At 39.1% G+C, this 12,507-nt stretch overlaps 1 protein-coding gene across 4 annotated transcripts in view; it reads left to right on the forward strand.

Annotated features, from left to right (window-relative positions):
- Positions 1-12,507, forward strand: part of TBC1D1 (TBC1 (tre-2/USP6, BUB2, cdc16) domain family, member 1) — a 111,843-nt gene that overhangs the window by 75,880 nt on the left and 23,456 nt on the right. For all 4 annotated transcript variants that reach the window (XM_010574432.1, XM_010574433.1, XM_010574435.1 and 1 more), the window contains one exon: positions 9,112-9,297. In XM_010574432.1, coding sequence (XP_010572734.1) covers positions 9,112-9,297 — 186 coding nt within the window. The remainder of the gene's footprint in view (positions 1-9,111; positions 9,298-12,507) is intronic.

Here is a 12,507-nt window from a genome sequence, read left to right on the forward strand (position 1 = left end):
CCACCACCTTGAGATACACTCAGTGACTTGTCCTCTGATATTTTTCTTTTTTATTTATTTGTGGGGGTGGAATGAGTGTTGTATCCTGCAAAGTGGAGAGATGGAAAAAGAGAAGCACAGGTCACAAAATGGATCACACTTAGATCTGTTACAATACTATATTTCTTTTGAACGAAGGTTTTCATTGATCTCTTTTTCTAAAGCTTTTTTGGCCTGTTTTCTTTATATGAGTACACAAAATTCACTCTGGCTCTCCCACTCACTGTCTTAAACACTCTTAAGTAGTAACAGTGTTTCTTCAGTTCTTTGATTTTTACCTTTATACCTGCCCACCCTACTTGCAGCCAGATCTTCATACTTATAGTAGAGTCTCTCTAACAAGAGCCATATTCTGTGGCTATGCAAATCATTTAGGACTTCTAGTTCTCTGGCTTGGCTGGTAAAAAGGTGAAGGGAACAACTTGGTGATCATTTTAAACTAGCTGAAGTATGGGCTCACTCAAAAAAGGTGATTAGTTTTCAGTTGGATCAGTTTTCTAGTCCCACTCACAGTATTAGACAAGCACTAGAGCAGGCACAGGGAGGCAGACAGGGACACGTGTCTGGAAGCTGAGGGTGGGTGGGTGCTCTTACCCTGTTGAGGAGCAGGACACACTTAGATCAGTGCAGAGTGATCATGAAACTTCAGCTTGCACTGCACTGCAGCAGGATATTTGCATACATTTATTCAGCATCTACAAATCTCTGTGGAGTGGACTATTTTCACTACAATTTTCACATATTGACTGTTCAGAATTGGTCATAGTGGGAGAACTGTTTTGCAGATTGTCAGAAACTCCCAACAGAGTAAACTCAAGTGCTAGATTTAGAGGGAGCGTGAATAGTTTTCTGAAGTAAATGGTGGGAAAGTGATAGTGCTTGTGATGAGTTTTCTTGCTGTGGGAAGTGTGTTGGCAGTAGACAGCAAGATTTTTGTAACAGCTGTGTCAGTTTTAGGTTGGAGAATGGGTGATTTGCTTTAGGTGGGCAGTGGTGTGGAGTTACATGTTGAACAGTGAAAGAAATGGCAATTTGGAGGAATGGGGTGCTTGGTATTGCTTAGCAGTACTCAGAAAATAGATTCAGATGAAGAAAAGGAACTTTAGCCAGAACAACTACATAGTATTTTACAACCTGACTTGCAGAAAAAAAGTCTTTTAGAAAGTACAAGTATCTCTGTTCAGGAAAAAAAAATTGACTCATTCATTAAAATGAATTGGGTTTTAGTCTCTGACAGACAGAGGTAGCAAACTGTTAAATCCAAAGTGCTGAAGAAAAGTTTGGATTTGAAGAACTGTTATTCTTAAAACCAGTTGTAGTTAGCACCTAACTATCTGTTTATGTGCTTTGTGGTGAGGGTTATATCTCTTCCATTATTTAAGCTAAAATATTTTTTAAATCATTTTGTGGTAGTATTGCAAATACTGTAAACTATTGCTTTAGCATTCTGTACTTAGAATGTTTGTGGTGTAAATTATTTGTAATGCATCCTCCAATACTGTTTTAATGATTCTTTTTTAGCAGCAAAATTATTATTAATTAACTAATGACTAGCTTTGTAAATGCTGTAATAAAGCCAGTTGGTTAGAATTGATTACTCAGAGCGAATATATACTCATAATCTTGATTTGCAGCATAGGAGCTTGGCTATAAGCAGTTAAGTATCACATATAATGTGTGACAGCTTCTGTGTGCATTGAAATACCAGGGCATTCATTTCTAGGGGCTTGATAATATTAGTAAATGGGCTGAATTTGGAGGTAGTGATTACTTTTTAAGAAGCTCTTGGCTTTAAAAGAAAAATCAAACTCTAAAGCATCTCTCAGAGCTGATTTTAATCAACCATATTGAAATAAACAATTTTTCAAGAATTCCTTATTCAGTCACTGTACGTCAGACTAGAAGAACTTGTTGCTTCTTGTGGTTCCATATCTGAAGCTTTCTGGTAACAGAAGACTCCTGGTAATGGTACCATACTTGGTTATGAAATCAAATACTCCAGACATCTGTGTAAAAAAAAAAAAAAAAAAGGAATATTATATCCTTGGTTATAGAAGTTTGCAGTTCCTCTTTAATTTTGTATCATGTATTACCTGAATGGAAAATCTGAAGAGGACTAACTAAGGATGTTGTGAAAGTCCTTTCTTTTGGGCAATTTAATCTTACATGACTGTAAAGATTCTCTTGTTTGTTTGCTATGCTGAATTTTGGAGTGTTTAAAATGCAACAAAGAAAAAACATGTAATTCAGAAAATAAAATGCTTAATGGAATTCTTCTTTCCACATTCTCCCCATATCTTGCCTGACTTCTTAACCCTGGAGAGCAGATGTGACTGGTAAACACTGCAGAGAGCCATGTGTAACCAACTCCATAGTGAGGATGACAGTAATGCAGTATATTTGAGCCTCCTCCCTATTAGCCTCCTATAAAAATAAAACAAGCCCTTCTTTTCTATGTGAAGTGTTGCAGCTTCTAGTCAAAGATGAATCTTGTTATCTTGGTTTTGGTATTTGAGGTTGGTTAGACTAAGTGCTTCTGAAAGAATGTTTTTAAAATTCAGGCTTTTAGGTGGGTTTGTCACTTCTGTTGTTTTTTACTTTGTGTGTGTGGTTTCTCTTAGTGGGTGTCCTTTTTTTCTTCTTGTTTTTGGAAAGCCTTGTTTAATACTGAGGTTGATTGAAGAAGAAACTATTGATCAATTAAGATTTTTTCTAGTCAATTACAAATGAAATTTCCTAAAAAAAATACGGTTTAAGGCAACATTTTAATAACTCACTGTTGGAATACTTTAATGTCCTCCCATAGGTCCCAGTAAATGCACTATTTCATTGTAGCTTCTTCTGGAGCTAATGAAATTTCCTGTTCGACACTACCAGTCAAATATTGTCTGTTTTAATTACTCCTGCAGTAATTCACCAGCTTTTCATTTACAAACTTCCTTTAGTGTGGTCGGTGGTAGTAATATACCATGATACTTTCTTCGTAATCTTTTGTACTTCGTTTTGTGTTTCATCTTTGCACATGAGAGTTTTGTATAATGCATTTTTTGATCGTTTTGGATTGTAGGGATGCTCTGCTCTCTAGGATTGAAGTGCTGCCACGTGAAGCCAAAGAGCTGAGTATAAATGAATGAATCTGCTGTACAAATTCCATCTCAGTCCGTTGTTCCTATTGGCCTCATCCTTTCTTGAGTAGTGTAAGTGTGTGGTGGGTTGACCCTGGCTGGATGCCAGGTGCCCACTGTCCTGGTTTCAGCTGGGGTAGAGTTAACTGTCTTCCTAGTAGCTGGTACAGTGCTGTGTTTTGACTTCAGTATGTGAAGAATGTTGATAACACTGATGTTTTCAGTTGTTGCTCAGTAGTGTTAGACTATAGTCAAGGATTTTTCAGCTTCTCATGCCCAGCCAGGGCACCTGACCCAAACTGGCCAACAGTGTATTCCATACCATGTGACATCCCATCTAGTTTAGGAACTGGGAAGTGGGGGGCAGGGATTCGTGGCTCGGGGACTGGCTGGGTGTCGGTCGGCGGGTGGTGAGCAATTGCCCTGCACATCATTTGTACATTCCAATCCTTTTATTACTACTGTTGTCATTTTATTAGTGTTATCATTATCATTATTAGTTTCTTCTTTTCTGTTCTATTAAATCGTTCTTATCTCAACCCAGGAGTTTTACTTCTTTTCCTGATTTTCTCCCCCATCCCACTGGATGGGGGGGGAGTGAGTGAGCGGCTGCGTGGTGCTTAGTTGCTGGCTGGGGTTAAACCACGACACCCACCAAAGCCGCTCTATCACTCCCCCTCCTCAGCTGGACAGGGGAGAGAAAATATAACAAAGGGCTTGTGGGTCGAGATAAGAACAGGGAGAGATCGCTCAACCAATTACCATCACGGGCAAAACAGACTCGACTTGGGGAAAATTAACTTAATTATTGCCAAATCAACCAGAGTAGGGTAATGAGAAATAAAACCAAATCTCAAAACACCTTCTCTCCACCCCTCCCTTTTTCCCGGACACAGCTTCACTCCCAGATTCTTTACGTACCTCTCCAGCAGCGCAGGGGGATTGGGAATGGGGGTTGTGATCAGTCCATCACACGTTGTCTCTGCTGCTTTATCCTCTTCAGGGGCAGGACTCCTCACACTCTTCCCCTGCTCCAGCATGGGGTCCCTCCCACAGGAGACAGTCCTCCACGAACTGCTCCAGCGTGGGTCCCTTCCACGGGCTGCAGTCCTTCAGGCACAGACTGCTCCAGCGTGGGTCCCCCACGGGGTCACAAGTCCTGCCAGAAAACCTGCTCCATGGGCTCCTCTGTTCACAGATCCACAGGTCCTGCCAGGAGCCTGCTCCAGCGCGGGCTTCCCATGGGGTCACAGCCTCCTTCGGGCAACCACCTGCTCCAGCGTGGGGTCCTCTCTGGGCTGCAGGTGGATGTCTGCTCCATCGTGGAGCTTCATGGTCTGCAGGGGGACAGCCTGCCTCACCATGGTCTTCACCATGGGCTGCAGGGGAATCTCTGCTCCAGTGCCCGGAGCATCTCCTCATCCTCCTGCTTCCCTGATCTTGGTGTCTGCAGGGTTGTTTCTCTTACATGTTCTCACTCCTCTCTCCGGCTGCCATTACTGTGCCCACTGCAACTTTTTTTCCCTTCTTAAATCTGTTATCCCAGAGGCACTACCACTGTCACTGATGGTCTTTGCCTTGGCCGGGGGCGGGTCCGCCTTGGAGCCGGCTGGCACTGGCTCTGTCGGACATGGGGGAAGCTTCCAGTAGCTTTTCACAGAAGCCAGCCCTGTAACCGCCCCCGCTACCAAAACCTTGCCACACAAACCCAATACAAAGTGGTGGGAGCATCAGAGCAGTGCTTTTGACGTATGCATGGATGCATTAGTACATTTGTGCAACATTTCCATCTGCTTCATGAGCAGTTTCATCTGCAGCTCATTACCTTGCAGAAGTTCTTACAAGCACCGGAAAGCTGGTGGCTTTCTCAGTGAAGTACACTGTTTCTGGAGGAATACTTAGTTTGGACCCACAGACTTGTAGGAGTGCATTGCGCAGAAGAGTAATTCTGAAAGGTAGTCCAAGTATGAACTTTAAATGGAAAATAACCTGTGTATTGATAAAATATAATAATAGTTATTCGGTCAACTTGTCCAATCCTGAACCTTAAAGAGTAGAAGTGTGGTAGGCTTGTAGAAGTACCACGTATGGAGGTAGAATTTTATATGGAAGCTGCAGGGAATGGAGCAACATATTTGAAAGGAGTACAGGTCAAATGTGGAATAGGAGTCAACAAGAGCTGACAAGGTTGGCAGATGAACAGGGAAGCAATCTTTCAGTGTGTGCTGAAGTGTTCAGGTCCTGCTTAAGTGCACTTACTAATCTCATAAAAGTTTTGAAGGCTGCACATTACTTGGATTTTAACACATGGCAGTTTGATTCAGTGGAATGTGAGCTCCCAGTTATGTTCAGTTGAATTGCTCTACTATTTATCTTTGCTTTCTCTGCTGTCCTCTGGGTCATTTGTGCATAATAATGAAATACTCATTTTGTTGTTACAGTATTTCTACTGTTGTCTGTTCTGGATTTGGAAGCCGGATGGCATGTCTGTTGATCACCTTGTTGTATATTCATGGACATGGGTTAGTGTTGACTTACCAAATGTCTGGTTTTTTACTTTGCTTTGAGGGATTACCTGCACATCCCACCTCCCCGCCCTCCTTTACCAGCCAAACAGCTGATGCAACTCTGCAAACTTTAGACAGGCCACCTGAGCAGTTAAACAGGTTCATTTTGGTTTTTATACATCCTGCCACATGCCAGCATGGAGGTGGGAGGGAAGGCCGGTTGTGAATGTGTTGCGCTTTATCAGACTAGACTTTAGACTTTCTGTTAAATGTCCACAAGTGATAAGAAGAAAGAAAGAAAGAAAAGATAGAAAAGGAGCACCAATTTGGAAGGCAAAATCAAGCCTAGGACTCTTCCACAGAGGAATTAAGAGGTAGGGTTGATAATCATAATTGTTCAGCCTATAAAATTTTGTAACCTTTCTGTTTTCTTTTATAGCCTTAAGCATTGTGAGTTAAATTTCTTTTAGTGTATACTGATCTTACTGGGTTAGTAATAGACAAGAGATTTTCAGCCTAAATGGAAGCAGGACCATGGTCTTGAGTAATTAATGCTTTGCAGTCGTTCAGGTGTTGCCACAGTTTGATCACTGGAGAATGATAAGGGAGTAACATTTCCAATAAATTAGAAGGTGATCTTTTGTTAAGTTGGTACTTGAAGACCAATCCACAAAATTTGCACTGAGAAAGTAGAATGTATATGGTAAAGACAGGAAGATTCTAGGCATTGGATATGTTCATTCTTGCTTTAGGAATGCAATGTGTTTAATCCATTTCCTTGCATGTGTTTTGCCAGCCTGTTTTCTGGGGCAAGTAGGTAACCATAAACCATCCCTGTAGATAGTCTGGTATTTTCTAACACATATGTGCATATATAAATATCTAAAACCAGAATACATACCTGACTCTAAAAGAGATTCATAAACCACTGAGAGGATGTGTAGGGTGAGAAGAGATTTGTTTCCCCCAAGATGTGTGTGCATTCTATATTGGATGCTATGAGAATGTAACAAGAAGTGAATAGACTACAGATAGCGTACAGTAGATGTGGGTGTTCCTATCTGTATCACTTTTACTTTTTGCATTGATGTTTGGTGACTGTTTTCATTAATTCCTCTTTCTTATGGTGGTGTTGTTTTGTGCATGTAATGCAGCCTTAGAGGAAATTAACAACTTTCCTTGAAGATGGGTTTTTTATTTTTTTTAAGTTTATTATTTTATTCAAGCAAATTAAGTTAGTTCTACCAGCATTATCCTTAAGAGCATTTCCCTTATAAAGTTGTCTTAATATGCACTAAGAAAAATTGGGATGAAAGCTACTGTATGTAGTCACTCTACATAAAAAATGTACAGAACACTATTGACAGTATAGTATGTGCATCAGAAACAACAATCAAATCAAAATAATCTTCCTTTCATTGTCAACGAAGTTGAGAATTATCAAGTGTGTGTTTCTTCTCCACCTGGTGACATTTACCTAACCTCTTTTATAATGGCAGATCTTAGCCCACAGAAGTCTTTCCATGTACCTGTAAAGAAAAAGATTAAATTAATGTTTCCCAGTTTCTTTTAAGGGATATAATATTTCTTCATTGTATTGATGTTTTTCATAACCAGCTCTATTTCTGAATGCATCTGTCAGGGTTTCCTACTTCTCTTTGTAACAAATTGTGATTGCCATTGAAGTGTTGAATTTTTGTCCTTTGCCTAATTCTCATTCCCATGAAGTTTGTTGTTCTCTGAAATGCTGTAGATACCTGAAGTGTGGCTATCCACACTTATATCCAGAGTGCAAATTTGTAAAGGTTTAATTTGTTCTGCTAGCTGAAAATGTTGCATTTATTCTTATATGTATATTTTAGCCCTTGAATTTAACTGTGATAACAAGCAAATAAATGTTGTATAAGGAAACAGGTGGTATTTGGACGCACCCTATTTGTCTCTGACTCCTTGAGAGGAAAAGATTGACAGTGGCAAAACTTAGAAAAGCAGAAGCCAACAGCTGTGAACGTTTCCATTCTTACTTAGTCATCTGAGCTCAGTTGTGTGAGTGCCTTTGAACAAACAAGAAAAGAATAGCTGCATATGAACCGTGTGAGTCAATATATGGTAGCATTCTGAGCAGAATTTGAAGGGGTGAAAACCTGCATATTTTGTTAGTTTTTAGAGATGAAATGTGTGTGTTTAATTCAAAATCCTTATCACTATGCTAGGCAATGATAAAGAAATGGACCACTGAGCTACCTTCAGAATAATTGTTTCAGGAATGCCTCTTCTCCAGGAGCTATTTGAAATAGCATGCACAGATGTACTTCTCCTTGGCTGGAGAGTCCTGGGAATGGTTTTTGTTGCACTGATTTTAAAGCATTTTCTTGCATGTATAACTGGTCAGCTTGTCCTCGGGGAGACAATTCACAGCCATTCTGTTTGGCAGAAGAAGTGCTGTTGCGATGGCTTTCCATTTGGGATTTGGTAGGAAGAGATGGGTGGTTTTGACCGTTCATTTTAAAGGTGGTGAATTGAGTAATTTGTCTTCTAGGTACAGGTTATATCAAAGACTACTGAGTCGTCAAAGCAGCTGTATAAAACAACAAAATTAAGTGATACTATAGCAGGGGTTAAGAAAACAAAGTGTAGAAACTTATGCTTCTTATGTTGAGAACTTGATTAAAAACAATGCTGTTTACCCTTTGTCCAAAAAGAAAAGATTTTTCAATTTGCCTGAGACTTTTTGTAATTTTCCCTTATTTTTTTTAGTGTTTTCAGTCTTCTTAGAATTACCTTGCATGCTTGACAAAAAGATACATTTTGTGTTAGACTAGCTAAAGCTAAAAGAAATAGTGCAGAAGGTTATGGTATGGTTAAAAATTAGAAGTGAGAGCAAACACGTCTTAGGTGCCTGTCTCCTTTCTGCATGTTTACTTTAAGAACTGGTAATAATCCCATTGTATGGCCTTAGGGGGTGTTGTGTTTGTGCAGCTAAGGGTGTGTGTTTTCTTTGTTAAACACAGTTTAGAGATTATTCTTTAAATTATGTGGGTGCTATATTTGATTTGATCTGCTATTTGAATAATGCCAGGTTTCAGCTGTAGGTTGTATTTTTTGCAATTTCTCAAACTTGCCTTTGCCTTTTAGTTCTGTCGTTGTAAAGCTGTAATTAGCAAGCCATGGTCTTGGTGTACGGTACAATGTTTTTATCAGGTTATAGAAAAAAAAAAGTTCCAGGCTTTGGCCCACATGATTCTTACGCAGAAGCAGCTTGTAAATCTGCTTGAAACTGTCATTTGGGAAACCTTGCTTGGTATTACCTCCTATATATGTGTGTATATGTGTGCGTGTGTAGATATGTATGTATATATTTGCAAGCTTTCAAAATGTGTCCCTTCACTCGCCTATTCATGAAATGTTAAGTAGTTCACAACAGCTTCTCTCTTTTAAAGATTACCCCGAATTGGGAGAACTTCCACCCAGATCCCCACTGGAACCAGTGTGTGAAGATGGCCCTTTTGGGCCACTGAAAGAAGAAAGGAAACGAACACCCCGTGAGCTTCGCGAGTTGTGGAAAAAAGCCATTATTCAGCAGATACTGCTCCTCAGAATGGAGAAGGAAAACCAGAAGTTACAAGGTTGGTGAAGTTCTTGATTACACCCTACTGCAATACAAGTTCACTCTTTGGCTTGCTCTGTGGCCTTGGCAGTGGTTTGGACCAAGCCTTAATGAAACATTTTAGGAACATACAGGTAAATCAGTTTAGCAGCATCTCCCTCAGCTCTCATTAGTGTAGGTGACAAGTTAGACTTATTTTTTTATCACTTCACCTTATTACTTGTTGGCTTGATCTTAATTGGTACTCTTTTAGTTTTACCATGTCTGGGGTTTTTTAGTCTGCTGTCTAGAAGCTCTGACAAGGAATTAAGCACAATCGCTATCATGAACTGAATTCTCTTCTACATTCGCATCCATAGGTCATTGTCTATGTATTGGTCATAGCAACGTCCTGTTTAGCCAGTCTTGAAGTTGAATTGAAGTTCTTAAGGTGCTGGTTGTGGAGTTGAAACTATGGGTGTCTGCAGTAGCACACACACTGTGCAAGCAAGGTTTGTATAGAGTAATAATGACTTAGATCAGTCAGAAGGGTGATGAGAAGGAGCTGGAGAAACTGGAATTTGCATTTGTTCTTAACCAAAATTTTTTTGTGGATGAATGCATAGCTGCAACAAATCCGTTCTGGTGGCAATTTTTACATATAAAATGCAGCTGATTAAGAATACACATTATATTGTGGCAGCTGCATACAGAATCACAAGTGATTGCCCTTGAGAGCTGTTCCTTTGAAGAGATGAATGATGAGGACAGAAATGTTTATCTGGATGATTTTAGATGTTCAGGAAGGGAGCAGGCACCTGGATCCTCAAGAGGTGAGGTACCTGGCATGAAAATAAGCAATTCTTCTTTGCCTTTGTGTAAACTTGAGGAAGGATTGTCTTCCAGGAAGAAGAACTGTGTAGAGAAAGGGCCCAGCCATGTGGAAAGGTCAGTATACCAATCATGAAATCCTTCTTTAAACTTGGGCTAAGACTCCTGACTAGAAGGAGAAGACATCTCTCTGAGATGTTGTATATGGCCTCCCAGAACACTTAGTCCACCTGTAGGCTATTTGCTCCTAGTAGTACAGCTCTCCTATTTCAACCCTGATATCTGAAGAACACCTGATACCTGAATTTCATAAGAACCCTACAGGTGACAGGCGTGTTCCCAGTGAATGTACTTGCTAATCCAGTAAAATAAAATACAGCAGTGGATACCAGGTATACAATTCCCTTGGCTAAGGGGCCAAGACCTGGAGAAAGAGGTACTGAGAGCAATGATTTATACAATCCCTTCAGCTTAGAGCAGTGCTGTCATAAATAAGCTTCTATCAAGTCATTCTGTAACTTGGAATTTTTATGGAACCTAGCATTTAGAAATTAATTTTCTCTGTTTTGTATATTTATATTCCTGATTTTTTTTTTCAAATCCTCTTGTATTCAAGTTATCGGAATCTACAGCCTGCAGTCAAGTTTTTGGCAACTGCAGGACATTAATATCCATAAAAATTTTAACAAGTTTAATCAGATGCTCCAATTTTGTCTGCCCAAAAGAAACAATTGCAAAACCGTCACAAATTCACTAAGATGAGCATGTCTAAAGCTAGTTATTGAATGAATGAGACGGGTGTTGGCATGATTGAAGATCCAGGCTGTGCAGTATGCACCATGGAGTAAGGAAGTTGTCCTAGGTAGCTGCTGCATTAAGAGCTCAGATGGTGAGACAATACTTGAAAAAAACAGATGACTATGCTGCAGTGAGCACAGCTTTGTAATGTAATGCCACATGTTCTGATGCTTTGGGAAGCAAAACCAAATATTTTACATGCAGTAATAATTCTCAGAGTACTACTGTGTAATACTGAACAAAATATTAAATGTACAGTATGTTGCATCTTTACTGATAATGCTTAAGTGTGATATTGGGAATTGGGTAGTGTCAGTATCTAAGCTTGTTGATAAAGACATTTTCTCTCCTCAGTCCTTACATGTCATTCCCACTGTCACATTTTTGCACATGGCATAAGAAAATTGAATAAAGCAGAAAAGTCTGAAAAGACTGGAAAGTTGCCAAGCACCAGAAAACTCTTGTTTGCAAAAGGCGGAACATTGAAAGATTTCTCTGAGTTTGTTTTCATACAAGCTGAAACTTAAATGCCATTTATACGTTATGTCCATACAATGCTACCTGTGTTTTAAGGATTTTTTTTAATATTCTAATATATAAATATGTTGTATTTGACCTGAAGAAAATGTGAAGAAGTTGACAAAGAATTTAGATACACAATCATTTTCAGTGTGGACACACAAGTCAGTGCTTGTATTTACATGGATCTATGGTTAAACACTGAATATAATCTACAGGGAAAAATCAAAAGCAACAAGAAACCAAGAATAAAAAAACCCTAAGGAGTAAAATTAAGCTACAGGTGTCTGTATCAGGATGGGTAAAGCATGTGTCAGTACATGTCAGCCAAAATAATGTTTTAAAATGAAATACACTACTTTGAAGTGAAAAGTCAAAAACTAAATTAGAAAATGTCAAAAATAAAAACTATGAGGTCCAGATCTTGCAAACATTTAGGTAACATCATAACTCACATGAATAACCTGACTGAATGAAATCATTAACATGTGAAAGCAACTACAGGATAAGGAAGTAAGGTGGACCCTTCCCAAATATAAACAGTTCTTTTCTTTTTCCATGTTTTAAATCTAGAATCTTGTTTTAGCCAGTGGGAGTACAGGACAAGCTAACCCTTTGCGACTTTTAGAATTTGATAATCTAATAAACCTTAATTGCAGATACAGATCTCAGAACAAGATGAGCTTAGTGTGTTGGCTATTTTAGTGCCATTGTGGGCCATGTAAATTTCAAGTGATTTTTAATGATTTAGTAAATTTATATAAACAAGTTGAACATACAAACAATGGAGAGTTAAACTAACAAAAGATAACATCATTTTAACATAGATTGTCTCAAGACTGTAATGCATAGGAGTGTGATTTTGTGAGTTCATACTGTGAAATCATTAAAACTAGCAGTAGGCTTATGATGTGTGGCAGAATGTCCTCAAAATGAGAGTATCTTGTTAGCATTACAGTAACGCATCATCACAACAATCAAGTACTGTGAATACATCATGGCAACTTAATTAAAAACCATGGTTACTTCATGATACACTATTTCATAAACACGGTTCCAAATCATGTTATTTGTAATTTGCTCAGTGGGTGTTATTGAGAAG

The sequence above is a fragment of the Haliaeetus leucocephalus genome, unplaced genomic scaffold (genome assembly GCF_000737465.1).
Source record: "Haliaeetus leucocephalus isolate CR32 unplaced genomic scaffold, Haliaeetus_leucocephalus-4.0 Scaffold439, whole genome shotgun sequence".
NCBI classification, from domain to species: Eukaryota; Metazoa; Chordata; class Aves; order Accipitriformes; family Accipitridae; genus Haliaeetus; species Haliaeetus leucocephalus.